This window comes from Lagopus muta, chromosome 3 (assembly GCF_023343835.1).
Source record: "Lagopus muta isolate bLagMut1 chromosome 3, bLagMut1 primary, whole genome shotgun sequence".
Classification (NCBI taxonomy): Eukaryota; Metazoa; Chordata; class Aves; order Galliformes; family Phasianidae; genus Lagopus; species Lagopus muta.
The window spans coordinates 50464904-50481013 of record NC_064435.1 but is presented as its reverse complement, the minus strand read 5'-3'; the positions used below and the strand labels follow the sequence as shown (position 1 = coordinate 50481013).

Genomic DNA, 16110 nt, shown 5'->3' with positions numbered 1-16110 from the left:
ATCCCTGACAGGTTAAGCTCAAGGAGGTGTCTCCTTGTTTCCTCCTTGTTTTCTTTGGAAAACGAATTCTGTGGCACTTTCCTCTCTAGTAAATAGGAAGTTGCTATTTATTCCCCACCAACCCACAGTTTGACTCCTGAGTGCCACCATGGAGTTGGTTAAGAAAGAGCCACTTCTGTCTGCTTTGAAGCTTGGGTTTGTTGTGACTGGTGGTGTGGTTTGGTTGTGTTCGTTAGGCTTTTCCTGTACTTCTTGTGTGCAGCTGTTCTGCTGCCATTCTGACGTGGTGTTGCTGTAACCCAGTACAGCCAACCATCACCTCTGCTGCCTTCAGGTATTCTCCAGCGTTTAGAGGTAAGATACATTTAAGTTGGAAAAAGTGATATTGGTCTTCAGATGCTGCTTCTCTTTGCTTTCTATTTCTTCAGTTCTGGTGGAAGTCCACGCTTCTCCCTCAATAAGGATTCAGGCTGCATATCTACGTTTGTTCTTGGTCAGCATTGAACAGAAAGAGAGGTAGCTCCTAAACTGTCATCTGTTAGTCTATCTTTCCCAAAAGGAGGAAGTTCTGCCACTGCCTTCAGGGGGCCAACTACCAAATTAGTAATTGCTATTTTGAACAGCATGGGGCTGTTGTACAAATTCCTGGTCTTGGGGGTAAGACCCTGTTCTCGTGAGGGCTGCAGAGTAGCCGGCAACGTTCAGCCTGACCAAAAGAGGTGTTTGCATGAGTCTGGCAGCCCTCCTGTCTGAATGCAGAGCTGGCTGTCATGTCAGCTCCCCCCATCAGTGCTTTCAGACTCTGCCTTTCAGTTCTACTAAACAGAATTTGGATCAGAAGAAATGAGAGTTTGAGGTGATGGAAATGCTGTAGGGTTTGATTGTAGGACCATTTCCAGCTGACTGAACTGCACTGTGAAGGCAAGTAAACAGTTTTTTAACCATCTCATAGCTTTCCAGTCATAAATAGTTTGCTTTAAGTGCTGTCACCTATTTCTGCTGCAGGGCAGTGATATTTCTATATGCCAGCTATTTCTAAAGGCGTAGCTGCAGGTGGTTCCAAATCCTGACTGTGAAAAGCAGAGGCTGCCAAGAGCAGGAGAGCTGCACTGTTTGACTGTGAAGAGAAACTGGAGTTAGTTTTAATTATTTGAGGTTTTCCTATAAGAATGAACCCAGCAGACTTGGTTTGAATCAAATGGCAACAAAAGCTTAAAGGAGAGTTGGGCAATTTCTGTCCTCTTGCTGTTTTGCTGTGCCTTCTTTTGATCTGTTTGTTGAGAGACCACTTCAAGTAAGTGAGCTTGGCAACATCTCACGGTGCTTCTGCCTCCAGCTGCTGGAGGCTGTTGTGAACAACAGCACTGCGGGCTTTTGCTGCTGATGGTGAACTGTGCTCGCTCCAGCTGCCATCTTCCCAAATGTGGGTGAGGCTGAGTTGCATGCTGAAAAATGACAACCTTGTCAAATCTTTCTGACAGATTCAGATTGGTGGGTTGTTTTCTTTTTATATTCTTGGCTTCAAACCCCACCATCCAGCACACCTGTCTGGGCAGTAGCAGGTCCTGGTGCTACGTGGGGAGAGTAAGTATTGGCTGCATTAGAAAAAGACATTGTACATTATGAAGCAGATAATCTCCAAACTCCTTTCAAATGGCTGTTGAATTTATTTGCTTGATAAATACAATCCTAACAAAATAAAAGTTAACCAGATTAAGAGATTTTTCTGAAGAACATTAGAAAAATCCGTGACAATTCAATAGGAATTAGTGTGAAAGAAACAACAAAAAAAAAAGTTTAAATATTGCCAGCATATATAAAATGTATGTAACGAAGGCAAGGGAGAATGCTCTATTTAACATCTGTCATCTGACCGCTTTTTGTGTTTATAAACTTCTTTCCAAATTTTAAAAAAATACTATGCAGTTTTCTATAACATATCAAAGCATTATTTGTACAAAATCAAATCATGGCCAATGCTTCACAACAGTGCAATAGATACAGAATTATAACCACGTCCAACAGGTGCTGAAAATAAATACCCCGATTGAGAAATAAGAGCAGCTCTCTGCACCTGCCCCAGGGGCTGACGGAGAGGTCGCTTGTGAAACAACGGCCCTCAGCTGCCTGCAGGGTCAAAGGTTTCGGAGGGGTGGAGGCAGGAAATAAAGCAGCCACCAGGCTGGCTTACAACGCCGGCCCAAGGCTGTTGCTGGGCTCGGCGCCTCCAGCTGGTGCCGCTCCTTCAGGGAGGAACGCAGCACTGCCTTGCTGTAGGGCAGCAGCGCAGACCTGTCTCACCGTGGGTGTGACGGTGGTTTGCAAGTGAGCAGGTGCATCAGCTGCACTGCCACACACCAACAGCTCTTGGTGAACGTTTCCATCATACAGAGACATAAGTAACATCTGTCAAGTTTTACATTTATTCAGTACACCTTAAAACAAAAAAAAAAGAAGTTTAAGGGCATGTCAGGTAAACGTGATACCCCACAGTCTCCCACCTTTTCAGCCAACCAAGGATAAATTTAAAGCTCCCATGTATATAATCTGCATCAGAAAGGTATCAAAGGCACAAGCAAGAAGTGACGAGGTTAATAAGCAGAAATAATGGTGAATGAGTAGAATCACGGGGCAAATAATGAGTACGTGTCGGTGTTTGCGCTCATTTGCTGGAAATGAGACCTTCAGTTCTGCTCTGATGAATGTAAATAATGGGTTTGGTTTAAAATAAAACTGTTACGGAATTATTGTAAATCACCTGAAGGAAACCAGTCTTGAAATAATCTGATAGAAGCTGGAGAACTCTTCTGGCCTCTCTGCACTCACCTGAGTGATGAGCAGAAGCCACAGGGAGTAGAGACAGCAGTCTCCAGGCTTAGCAGACAAAGTTCTTTACAGGATGCGCACAGCCAGCAACCAGTTGTGCAGTTTGACCCAAATGTCAGTTATTTGCACACGGTGGTTGATGTTACGTTACAAATACCCAAGAAGCCTGATCAAATAGGAGTTTCTTTCCTGTCTTTGCTTGGAGATGGCTTCACTTGCTGCTCCTTGCTTGCTTTTGGCTGCTCTTTGGCTGCTTTTGTCTCCAGGACCCCGTCCCTTTGCTGCTGAGAAGCAGCCCCACGCTTTTCCGCTTCCTCCTCCTCCTGTGCCTGCTGCTCTGACTTGGCTCGCTGCAACAGCCGGAGCTGCACGCGCAGCTCAATGATGGCCTCTCGCTCCTCGTGGATTGCTTGGTTCAGATGATTGTTCTTTATCTTTTAGGTAAGGAAAACACACGTCAGTGCTCCTCAGCCAGGCTGTACCTTGCACACAGCACCGCTTTGCTGCTAATACAGCAATGTACCAACACAAAATGATCTGTCCCCTATGGGGGAGAGTGCCCATTAATCCTAAGGTTCAAGTTATCTTACCTCCAGCTCCTCATTCTGCCTCTGCAAATCCTCCAGGATGACCTGCAGCTCCTCCTCATCCTCACTCTCACTTTCACTCTCTGAAGAATACTCCTCTGTTTCACTCCGGCCATGCTGCTGGCGACTGGAAGAGCAATGACAAGCTGAGATCACAACACTTGCTCACATTTGCCAGGACTGGAACACATTAAGTTTGCTCACGTTCACTGAACAATCTAAAGTGGCTTTGAAAACAAAATTAGGGTTTAGTTTAACAAATCCATTATTTCCTGTGGGGATGATTTTTGTGGTGCAAAGGTCTAGCTCCCATTAGATCATAACTTTGTTGCTGTACTATCAGAAAATATCCCAAAAGGTAAAAAGATGCAGAGGTTTCAATAAAAGGAATCAGCTTGCAAATGTGCTGATGTGCACAGAGTGATCTTTTAAGTGTGCTTTAGTTTTGCTACTTTTCCCCAGAGTGCATGCCTGGCTGGGGAGCTGAGGCAAGCAGTCTCCCTTTTACCTTTGTATTTCAGCTATTTCTGCACGAAGGCGATCGATTTCTTCCTTCTCTGAGGCTATTTGTCTCCGCAGAAACTGCTCCATGGCCAGCAGTTCTTCTTGCTCTGTTAAAATCTCATTCTCCTGCAACAAGCAATTAGTTGACTTACAGCCTTGGCTTTATGTTCTGTGGGAACATGCACTGAGGATTACTCTAATGCTGTGCCCTGGGAGGTGGCGATGCTGTTCCCTGAACTGCTTTCAGAAGTACTCAGCGTGCCTGCTTGGCACTGAGTCAGCAAAGACTTCAGCCCAACTCTAAGTTCAAAGCCACCAATGTCTGCTCTGAATCCTCAAGGTGATGGCTGTGCTGAACAGCTGTGGGGATGACGCACCGAGTTCTGGATGTGCGGCTGCCTGCTGCCTTAAATCACAGGGGAAAGCTCTGGGATAACCCACAGAAGCTAAATTCAAACCTAGGTCTTTGAAGATTTATAGTGAGAGAAAAGTGCAGCAGAAGGAAGATCAAAGCTCTTGAGGCAAGTCAAGGCAGGCACAAACACCAAAAGAGCTGCCTTATTTCCCTTTGATCAGCAGGAAAAGAGTTAACAGTCCTAACTGTGGTCACTGCTTTCTAAGCACGTGAACAACAAAGCCTACTTGTTGCTGCACACCATCTCCTCTCTGCCTGAACAGCAGCCTGCTCAGCTTCAGGCACACTCCTGCAGTCTGCATGCTTTCCCTGCTTTATTTAGTACTCAAACAAAGCCTCGGATTTTAACAGAGAGACTGAGAGGCCCATTTAAGCCCCTTATGTTTTCAATTATATTAGAAGGAATAACTACATGCTTAGTAACTGACAGATGCAGAACATGAAAATACAGCATACAAACTGCTGTGTGCTTGCTATTTACCTGAGCAAGTAGAATATTTATAACTTCCTCATTCTCATTCATTTCTTCTTTGGAGACATCCTCCTTGGAAAGGCTGGCAATTTCTTGTGCAATCTTTGTTTCACACTCCTGCCAGAGAAAGAGGACAGTTCTGAAAAGGCCACCTGCCCCACTTCCTAGTCACTGTTATGGAGAGGTTTTTTTCAACATATTATTTTTCAAATCTAGAACCATAACTCTTGTTTTGAAAAGTTTTCAGGAAGATGCTTTTAATTTCAGCATTTGCAAAACAAAATGGCTGCATTCATTGCTCACCCAGTGCTCTGGGTCACAGCACAGTTTAAAAAATGCTGCTGGAAGTTCATTCACCTGAGCCTTCAGTCATCCCTTTTGTTGGGCCAGAACACACAGTGTTAAGCATGGAGTGGATATGAGCTCTGTCAAATGCTGTTTTAGTCAGGCACTGTTTTAATAACAGCTGGATGGTGAAGGTGTCGCTCCTCAGCCATTTAGGAATTAAGATGGAAAAAAGAGACATGCACTGAAAAGACTGAAAGGGGGGGGGTTGATCTAATTCCCTTGCATTCTCATCTCTTGTGAGAATGCTCAGATGTTTTGTTTTGAGTCATATGAAAAGTAAGAATTGGGATATCTGCTTCACCCACAGCACACCAGCCTGAATACAAGTGTAAGAGACTAAGCTCGTGCTCCAGCAAAGGCTGAAATGATTCTTTTTTCCACTGAGCCCACAGCATTATTAAGCCATGCTACACCCACACCCCCCAATGCCTGGTTTATCTGTGTCTCTCTGTGTACCTTGGGGAATGCTTTCACAACTGTCACAGCTGTATCAAGTCATTAATGGCCCACTTTTCCCTAAAAATCTAGTTATATTCTTACATTTTCACAACTCAAAGAGTACTGTAAGTAATACCAGAAATCTGCAAATTTAATTCTAGAATGTAACTTTATGTTTCTCTTTAGAATTTGCATGCTAAAAGTCACAGAGCAGAGCAGGAAAGCATAATGAAAGGCTTTGGTGGCAGCCACGCTTTCTAAACCCAACTTAAAACCCCCAGAGTACCAGAATTCCCTACCTGTCACAATCTGTGAGCATTAGAAGCCCCCAATCAATGGTTATAGAACCATCTCACAGTCGTGGCACTTTGAGCTACTGGGCCAGGCAGTAAGGCTGAATGATGCACCCCAAGAAATGGGGATGAGCAGCGAATAACCGACAGTCATGAAACTTGGGGAAGAATCGCTGCAGTTAGAAATACTCCCAGCTCATTTTCATCTACGATCTACCTTTGGGCAATAAATTGCAAGCTACTCACTTGTCTCTTGGCTTCTCTTAGCTTCCTCTTAAGAGCTGTTAAAATTCTTTGCACCTCCCAGAGTCTCTCTTCTTTGGATAAGTCTTTTATCCCTGCCTGCAAGTCTCGGTGTAAACAGTTCAGTAGGAACTCCTAGAAATATTACCAAGGCAATTATTGTCAGTGTATCAAAGCAAGGGAAAAAATACAGCACTGGCATCATGACAAAAGGCGTGGAGTTCTGCTTTTCAAAGCAGGTGGCATCCCACAGCAGGACAATTGTGACACAATTACACTCTTCTGAAAGTTTACTGCTGAATTTATTAAATCCAGGACAAAACCAAACCAAACAACTGAAGTATTCACCAACCTGTCGTCTGATTTCTTCTTTGATGCTTTCCTGTGTCTCTGGTAGTGCCGGCATGGTCGCCATATTTGACCAACGAAGAGGTTTTGTTACCTGTTTTAGGGTCACATTCCCAAAGAACTCTTGAACGTGTGTAAAAAATACGTACAGGACACGGTTGCTGATCTGAAAGGAAGGGCATGGAAGATGAGAACTCTGGTTAGGATGATTTCTTCACATAATCTGCACCTGTGAAGCACAGCATCTTTCTCCAGAAATGCAACAGCCTTCCATCACTTGCAAATACACAGAATGGGTTTGGATTGGAAAGGACCTTTATGATCATCTATTTCTAACCTCCCTCCTATAGGCTGGGACACCTCCCTCTAGACCTCCCCATCCAACCTGGCCTTCAATGCTTCCAGGGAGGGGGCACTCACAGCCTCATTGGGCAACCTGTTCCAGTGTCTCACCACCCTCACAGTGAAGAATTTCTTCCTAATATTTAGTCCAAATCTACCCTCTGCCAGTTTAAAGCCATTTCTCCTTGTCCTGTCGCTATCTGCCCTTATAAAAAGTCCCTCCCCAGCTTTCCTGTAGGCTCCCTTCAGGTTCTGGAAGGCCACTATAAGGTTCCCCCAGAACCTTCTCTTCTCCAGGCAAGAGAGCCCCAGCTCTCTCAGCCTGTCCTCATAGGGGAGATGCTCCAGCTCTCTGACCATCTCTTTCTTTTTGCTCACACAAAGATGGAAGTGATAGCAACAGGTAAGCAGGAACACCAAACATACTGTGCTACAGATGGCTGCCTTCTCTCTCCTCCCAAAACTTCAGTATTTTCACCAACTTCTCTCTCAGATTTAGAACAGTTTTATAAAAAATTGTTTGAAAGGAGCTGCTACCATATTCCTTGCTTTAAAATGAGACAGAAGCAAATATTTATTCTGATGCTGTACCTTCCATTAAAATTTAAAAACACGGCCTGAAAGAAGGATTAGAATTCTGTCTCTGCCTGTATTTTACTTGCTAAAATCTACTCAACAGTGAGGCGTGATTGGGCCTGCATCATTTTACATTAATTGTTGCTTTTTGATAGAAAACAACTGGCACAGCAAAACAGCAGAGAAGAACAGCCCTTGTCCCACTAGGCCTCCACACGGACTCTTAATAAAGCAGTGCTTTTCTGACAGGTGGACTTTCTTCCAGACCACCCACACCCACTGCCCTGTTTCTGGTGGCATGGACAGGACTGATTCTGAGCTGCATTTAATACAAAGTTGTTTATTAAGGAATTAACCAGTCCAGAAACCACCAAAACCTTCCTAGAAAACACGTCAGCAATCTGACTGCAGACACCACAGCCATTATACCCAAGTCATCACAAGATCTGTTTGCAGCACAGGGTTCCGTGGCTTGATAGTGAAATTAAGCAACAAAATAGTCTTCATTAAGCCATCACTGTGTCAGAAACCCAGAAATTCTTCATTCGCTTGAATTACCAGATGAATTCAATGTTGAATAAAATAAAATCAAAAAGCCCTGTCAGCAGTCTTTGCAGTGTTTTCATAATAGCTGATATCAGGCCCACGCTATGCAAACTCACCTTCAGAAAAGCCTTCCCCCCCCCACTTTCTGTGCAACTTATGTTCCCAAAGTATAAAGAAGAGCTTTAATTCAGCTTAACTGTGTCAGACTGTGCCTGCCTCACACCTGCAAGAGAACCCCTATAAAGAAGCCTTTCTTGTGCTGACGCTCTGCTCTAGCACTTGTGTGGGGCACGTACCTGGACAGTAGGGCTGAGCACTATAGAAATATTCTGGATGTTCATTTTTGTTTCCAGTTCCTTTGCGATAACGTGGTCCATGTGCACAATGAGCCAAGAAATGAGCAGATGGTTACACTCGGGCAGCTCCTTCAGCAGCCTCTGGCACTCCTGGACTTTCTCAGCTTCTGTGCTCTTTCCACAAGCATCTTCAAAGCGGGGCATTAGCTCTTTGGTAAGCAGGTTTTCAGGCAGTTCCCGTAGGTACTGTTTCAGCAAGCTGGCTACTGTGTTGGGCTCGTATTCTTCCAGGTTGGGAGATTCTTCTCGGTCATAGGCTGCTTTCAGCTCGTCAACTTTTGACTTTATTCCTGAAATATTTAAATAATGAAGACAATTCTTCAACTGTGTGTGCATAATAGTTATGTCTTTTTTTTTTTTTCTTTCTTTTTTTTAAGAAGCATTTATTTCTCTTCTCCTTGCAAATTAAACTAATTGAAAATACCTTTCAAAGTCTATTCATATGTGACAAAGTTAAAACTGCAACTCAGGATTAACTTGGTTAACACTGTGTCTAAAAGCACTGAGCACTGCTATGAGGCCCAAACCCAGCACTGCTGTCATTCCAAATCAGCTGGGCCCAGCAGCTCCTTTACATCGAAGAACATGAAATAGGTGAGGAATGAGAGAGTAATGCATGTTTCAGAGAATCACAGAATGGCTTGGGTTAGAAGAGACCTCAAGGATCACCAAGTACAACCCCCCTGCCACAGGCAGGGCCACCAACCTCCAGATCTGGTACTAGACCAAATTGCCCAGGGCTGCATCCAACCTGGTCTTGAACAACTCCAGGGACTGAGCATCCAAAGCCTCTCTGGACAGCCTGTTCCAGCACCTCCCCACTCTCTTTGTGAACAGCTTCCCGCTGACATCCAATCTAAACCTTCCTGCCTTGAGCTTAAAACCATTCCTCCTTGTCCTATCACTGTCAACCCTTGTAAAAAGTTGATTCCCCTTGTTGTTTCTCTCCATTTAACTTCTCTCAAGTTACTCAATAACAGCCCTAAACTAAACAGCAAATATGGCCTTATCAACTCCAAGACTGCGCAAGAGCCTTCTTCTCAGAAGAGCCTCTGTGAAACCAATCCCACACAATTTAGTTTCTAGGTCTCCAGCTAGAGGAATCTCACATAGCATTTTGGTTTAAGGCAAAGTATAAATAAAGAGGTGTTCATGTCATTATTCAGCCTTGCCAGTATTTTTTGCACAGTAGTTTTACAACTCAGTGACATTCAGATCTTTTGTAAGTCAGAAAAGTTTCTTTCTTAAAGCTCAAATACCCATTTGACTTTCTCTGACTTACTGTACCTGGCTCTGGTACAATGAACAAAGCTGGGTGCACCCAGCTCACAGTAAATGCCAGCTAAAATGTGCTCTATTTCATGTCCAGATATGTTACTCATCACAAGTGCTGTACAATGCTAGGCCACTGCCTTTCAGAGCTCTCAATTTAAGTACTCTTGCACACACCAGAGGGTGCTATTGCACTGGAGAACACCTGGACATCATATAAACATGTAATCCTGTATAAACATCAAGAACACCGTACGGAAAACAAACCTTCCGTGAACATTTCCAAACGCAGCATACCCTGAAAAAAAAGTACTGCCAGAATGATCCCCACAGATGAGACAAAGAAACTGCTGAGCATCCCTACCAAGTACCATGCAGACCATCAGCATAAGGACAGCTTAATGAAGCCTTTAGCAACTGTCTGATTACTGCTTTGCAGCACTGGTAGTAACTTGTCCCAGGTGCTTTCCCCCAGGTTCCTTTTCTCACTTTTTGTTTTTGCTCCCTTAAATGTGCATGCTGAAGTCCTTGCTTGGATTTCACTGCACAGAGTTCACAAAAGGACTGCTTTGTTTAACACGACTACAGACCACGCTGCTTTATGTAAGTAGGTGTTACACAACTACTGTGGTTAATTACCCTGCTGTGGCTAAGCTTAAATGTGAAACTTGCATTTTCTGCTTATTAGTGACTTTGCCCAGACAAAAGAAGCTTTTAAGAAGAAAAATATACACAGGAAAAAGCAACAGTGAGAAACTTAAGTCACAAAATGGTTATTTCTCATCTTTGCTTTTGCCATCAACTAGCACAGCATTTCTCATGCAGAAGTAATAAAAATAAAAATAATACAAGCTTGCCAATGCAGCACATTTTATTCATACTTACCATCATCCTATCACAATAGGTCAATTTAAAGATATTTTTACTGCCTTTAAGCAGTACCATGACATGAGCAACTTTTCTGGTATTTTAGGGTTTGCTTAGCTTTAGCCACCTGATTATCTTTTCAATAATTAAAATCAAAGCAGCTTTAAATGGCATCTCTAGGTGTTTAAAGTGGTAAAACAAGAAGACAAATGCAAACTAAAGAACCCGTACATCAGCACACTCAGAATACCTGAAACTCTGTAGATGCCTTCACACTTCATGCCATACTTCTCTACGTAATCTATACATTCACGGAAAACTGCAGGCAGGCGGATGCCATCATACATCATGGTCCTGTCTACTGCGTCAGACAACGGAATGCCAAACACAGGTCTGTGACTTGGAACATCCACTTGAGGTATCTCTGGCTCTTGAATTGGCTTTTTCTTTTTCTTCTTCTCTTTCCACTGTTTTACAACATCTGCTGCAGTTAAGTCTTTCGACTTCTTCTCTTTGTGTTTGTCTTCCTTATGCTTGTCTTCCTTGTGTTTTTCATCTTTGGGTTTCTCTTTTATTTTAAAATCCTTTTCCTTTTTTTTGGAAAAGCTGGGTTTCTTGAAGACATGTATTCCCTTGGACCGCTTCAACTTGGAAGGACTTTCAGCTTCATCGCCAGAACTGTCCTCTTGGAAGGCAGCATAACCTTCCGCTAGGAGGCAAAGGAGGGAAAGGCAAGAGGACAACTGTAAGTTGGTTTGCTTTGTGGATATCCAGCTAGGAGAGAAAAAGTAGTATCTAAGGAGGAGAGAGAAGTTACAGGTAAAAACACAGTGTCTGCCTCACTCTTCCAAAGGCTTCTCGTAGTTGTTACACAATGAAGTGGACGAAAACTAAATTGAAATTGCAACAGTCACATCAAAGATAAGCCACACTGCTCCTGCATGATCTAAACAATTCATGCTTTACATACTTACTCATAATTGCAATGTCCATCTTATGTGCTAGTTTCCCATTTAATAGTCAAGGAAATGCAAAAGAAAAAGAACCGTCTCACAACTTCTCTATGTTCCTGCAATCAACAGTATAAGAGTCGTTAAGGATCATCTACTACATACAAATAAGCCTAAAAACCCTTCTAATGAAGAACAAACACAACTTCAGTCACTGAACTCTCCGACCCCATTCCAAAATGTTATGAATTTTAAGACAAGCATGAAATTAGTCAAGTTACAGTCTCAAACAAAATGCCAAAAAAAAAAAAAAAGAAAGTCCAAGCAAACTTACTTTTCCATTGTTAGAACAAAACAACTCCAGTAACACTACCACTGTACCTGTCAGTGAAGTTGTATTTCTGTCTTAAAAACTGTACGTGAGATCTCCAAATGAGTCCGTGGCACAGCACGCCGTTTCAGCACCAAAACACCAAGTGTCCTTTAAAGCATCTGCACCAGCATTTTCATTAACTACGCCTCCGCAGCTGGCCCTGCCTATCCTTCAGGCAACAACAACGAGGTGGATTACAAAAGAACAGCCAAACAACAAAAAACTCCATTAACTAAACAAAAAACCCCCAACCAAAACCAACAACATAGAAACCAATGCAACTTCCAAGTCAATTCATTGCGATTTTACACGCAGTGTGCCCCAAAGAAAGCAAGCCTGAAAGTTGTTCAACAAGAAGGCATTTCACCTGCATGTCACCTGCATGGCCTACGTCCCCCAGTGCAGTGGAAAATAAGCTCTTTGCCTCAGTGTTATACAGATGTCTTGACACTCTTCCATCACCTGTAGACAGTGCCTCTGCCTGAATGAAGCACAGTGACAGCCAAGTGCTGTTTCTAACTGAACAGACCTAGTTGGTGGAAAATTACACCCTTCCTTAAGTGATGTGAGAAAGCCTAATGGAAAGATGAGAGGTTGTATGTCTGCAGGCGAGACACTTTGTGCAAAACAACCTTTATTCACCTGTTCCAAAAGCTGCAGCTAGTTTACCAGCAGAATTTCAGCACATCCAAAGAGCTCTCTATACTTTGAAGCCTTCTTATATGCTTTGTAAGTAGCATTTAATAGTTAAAAACATGAAATGTATTAAAACGTGGGACTACAATCAAATAACTACAATCACTTGACCAGTTTTCCCATCCTGGACTCTTTCCTAGGACAACCAAACACATGTTCCATGGAAGAAAGGAGGAACTGGAGAATGAACAGCAACCAGGTCTTGACCTCCCCATATCACTATATCACTGCTCACTCTTCTTGTAAACTAGAAATGAAAATGGGTAGGGAAATCTGCAATGCATAAGCTAAGGATTCAGCTCTGGGATAAGGACAGCACTGATGTATCAGGTGCAGGACAAAGCAGTACACCTCACCATCACTTCCTGTCAGAACGAGATGGGGCTGGCACAGATTTAAGATGGGGTTCCCAGATGTCACTCCTAAGCAGAAATCTAAATCTTCACCAAAGGGAGCCCGGAACAATCTGTCCTCAACACCTCCACCTGGGTAGCTGTAACAGTGCCCCATCTAACAAAGTGGGGTTCTTCCCAACACACGCACCATGCCCAGTGTCAGCACACACAGTGCCAGTCAGTACAAGGAGCCTGCACTTGGAGGCTGATTCCAGCAATAAGCAAAGCACCACATTGCAACACTCAATGCTGCAAAACAAATTCTTAATGCTCTTCAAGTCCTTCAGTAACACCAGTAACAGCACGTTACTGAAACTGGTATTTCTTGACTTCATGAGAAGACATGAAGCAGCAAGTCACATAGAAAACCAGCCTACTTTGTCTCAGCAACGTAAGTTTATAAATGTATACTAATGAGAGATTCACAAAGAATCTCTCACCCATACCACAAGGGAGTTTCTATGTCTTCCAGAGTAGGCTAATTTTATTTAGAAGTAACCTTACTTCTGGTAATAATATTACAGCACCTCTTTCACCAGAGACACAATATATTGAAATACAACCCAAATTTATACAGAAGAAAAATAACTGAAAGCATGTGATAAATCAGGTAATTTTAAATGTAGAACGTTACATTACATCACAGAATATCCCAACTCGGAAGGGACATAAGGATTGAGCACAACTTCCACAAAGGACCACAAAGGACCACCCAGAATTGTTCTCCAAACGCTCCTTGAACTCCAGCACTCAGGGCCGTGCCCACAGCCCTGTGCAGCCCGTTCCATGCCCACCGCCCTGTGCTGCAGCCCCTGTCCCTCACCCCCAGCTGCCCTCCCCTCACACAGCTCCATGCCGTTCCCTCAGGCCCTGTCGCTGTCACACACAGCAGAGCTCAGCGCTGCTCTCCGCTCCCTGTCAGGAGCTGCAGCCGCCATCAGGCCTCCCCTCAGCTCCTCTGCACTGTGCTGAGCAAACACAGGGACCTAAACTTACACGGTGCACTCTAGACCCTTCACTGTTACTGTAGCCCTCCTCTGGATGCCCTTGAATGGTTTGATATCCTTTTTATACAGTGGGGCCAAACCCGCAGCCAGTGCTGGAGGTGAGGTGGCCCAGCACAGAGCACACAACCCGTTGCCTGGTGGCAGTGCTGGGCCTGGTGCAGCCCAGGCTGTGGGTGGCCCTTCTGGCAGCCAGGGCACACTGCTGGTTCAGGTCTGAGTTGCTGTCAGCCATAACCCCAGATCCCTTTCTGTGGGGCTGCCCTCCTGCCTCTTGTCCACAGGCTGTACATCTATCTGGGGTGACTCTATCCCACGTGTAGCATTCGGCATTCTCTTGTTCAGCTTCACGTGGTTGGTGATTGCCCACTCCTCCCATCTGTCAAGATCTCTCTCCAAGGCCTCTCTGCCCCAAAAGGATTCAACAGCTCCTCCCAATTTACCGTTGTCCACAAACTTACCAATATAATTTGAAGTCCTACATCTAAGTAATTGATGAAAACATTAAAGAGAACTGGCTCTAAAATAGAGGCCTGCAGCACCCCACTAGTGATGCCCACCAGCCTGATGTAACCTCATTTACTATAGCCCTCCAACCCCAACTTGAGAGTTGGCTGGGAGTTTATTGTTACTGCAGTCATAGTCCTCCAGCTCAGGGCTCTGGGGGTCTCACGGAGCCCATCATCAGTGTTGAAGACAGGTGAAGGCGTCAAATGTTTCTCATTAAAGTGATCAACAAGTAATTGTTTAAATGCCAAATTACATAACCATAGCAGGTTGTGTATTGTCCAAAAAATCAAAACAGGCGGGCAGAAAAGCCACCAGATACCCCTGTTCAATTACATAAGTAGAATGTTCCGGGTATGTCTGCAGAAATCACCATGTTTGGATTGTACAAGAGATACCAGAAGCTTTGCATTCAACTCAATCCTGTATCTGACTGGTAATTACATGACATACATACAACAGAGTTAGGATACGCTGAATGCTTTTTATGTTACAGCTGCAAGAGAAGATGCGACTGTTCCTGCATTTTGCATGTACATCATTTTTATACTTCACCTCTAAACTCCTCTAACAAAAAATTGCTTTGCATCAGCTGTACAATGTGTTATAATCTCTTGTGGAAAAGAGCAGTTACGTTGCTAGCAGTGTACAGATCTGCAGGTACTTGCTGAAGTAGCATTTTCCCTTTTCAGCTTTCAGTCTGACTACTGCCATGAGACATGCAGATTACACCACAAAGAAAGCCATACTGTATATAATGCTGATCTCTCACAATTCTAAATTCATACACGGCATTCACGGCATACATTTAGAGGCAGGAGGGCAGCATTACCAAAGCTGATTTGCAAAGACAAGAAAAGCCCTACAGACAATGGCTTTATTTTAGAACCAACTAATACAGAATTTATCATAGGATCATAAAATGGCCTGGGTTGAAAAGGATCCCAAAGATCATCTAGTTTCAACCTCCTGCCATGGGCAGGGTTGCCAACCAGGCTGCCCAGAGAATCAGCAATTCAGTATTAGTATTAGGCTAATGTTATTTACAAGAGGAAAAATAAGGTATAAGCTTTCTTAAAACCTGTAGGAACTTTGGTTGTTAGTTTTAACTAGAGGGTAACATGGTTTTGAGTTACAGTACCCTTTAGGCACAGGTCTTCTGAACTGTGGTAGAAGCAACAATTCCTGCAATCCAGGAAATCGCTTTGATTAAAAGTAGTGCAGCGGCTGCAAATTCTTAATGAGTAATTATTTGAATGTGTGCATGTTTATTACAAATGGTCACCATATTCATTCCAAAAAGCCATAATGTTGTGTGCTGTCTCATTGGCTTTGGTACTCCCAGTTTCACTTCTGGGAATTAGAGAGGTACAAAGGCATCCATAACATCCAGCACTTGGGCCATGTACAAAGGCAATGTAAAACATGGAAAAATATTGTGAAGCTTTGTCAAAAAAACAAAATAACTCAATTGGGTGGCTGTGATACTTAGGTTTTAGAGGGCTGGAATTGGATTGGAGAAAACTGCATGATTAGACTAAACTAAGAAGCTAATGCAAAAAAAGGATGCAGGTTATTAGTCTCCAATGAGTGGTACAGTGTGCATACAAAAGCTTGAAATGTTAAGTAATAACAAACACTGAATTCACAAGGCATGAAAAAAGAGACAAGTTAAATGCTGTTTAAACCAAGTCTTTCAAATTTAGAAGTGTAAAATTCAGGTCAAATTTAGAGCTTTACTTTCCCTAGTGC

The 16110-nt window shown here is 43.4% G+C and overlaps 1 protein-coding gene across 4 annotated transcripts in view; it reads right to left on the bottom strand.

Annotated features, from left to right (window-relative positions):
- Positions 1-1644: 1644 nt before the first annotated feature.
- RALBP1 (ralA binding protein 1) overlaps positions 1645-16110 on the bottom strand; it is a 31573-nt gene continuing 17107 nt past the window's right edge. For 3 of the 4 annotated variants that reach the window (XM_048938582.1, XM_048938581.1, XM_048938580.1), the window contains 8 exons: positions 10684-11142; positions 8235-8584; positions 6479-6640; positions 6130-6261; positions 4814-4921; positions 3922-4043; positions 3417-3540; positions 1645-3260 (listed from right to left, as the gene is read on the bottom strand). In XM_048938582.1, coding sequence (XP_048794539.1) covers positions 2997-3260; positions 3417-3540; positions 3922-4043; positions 4814-4921; positions 6130-6261; positions 6479-6640; positions 8235-8584; positions 10684-11142 — 1721 coding nt within the window. In that variant the 3' untranslated portion in view covers positions 1645-2996. Of the gene's footprint in view, positions 3261-3416; positions 3541-3921; positions 4044-4813; positions 4922-6129; positions 6262-6478; positions 6641-8234; positions 8585-10683; positions 11143-11407; positions 12588-16110 lie in introns of those variants that run through there. The other variant, XM_048938583.1, reaches the window with a different exon arrangement.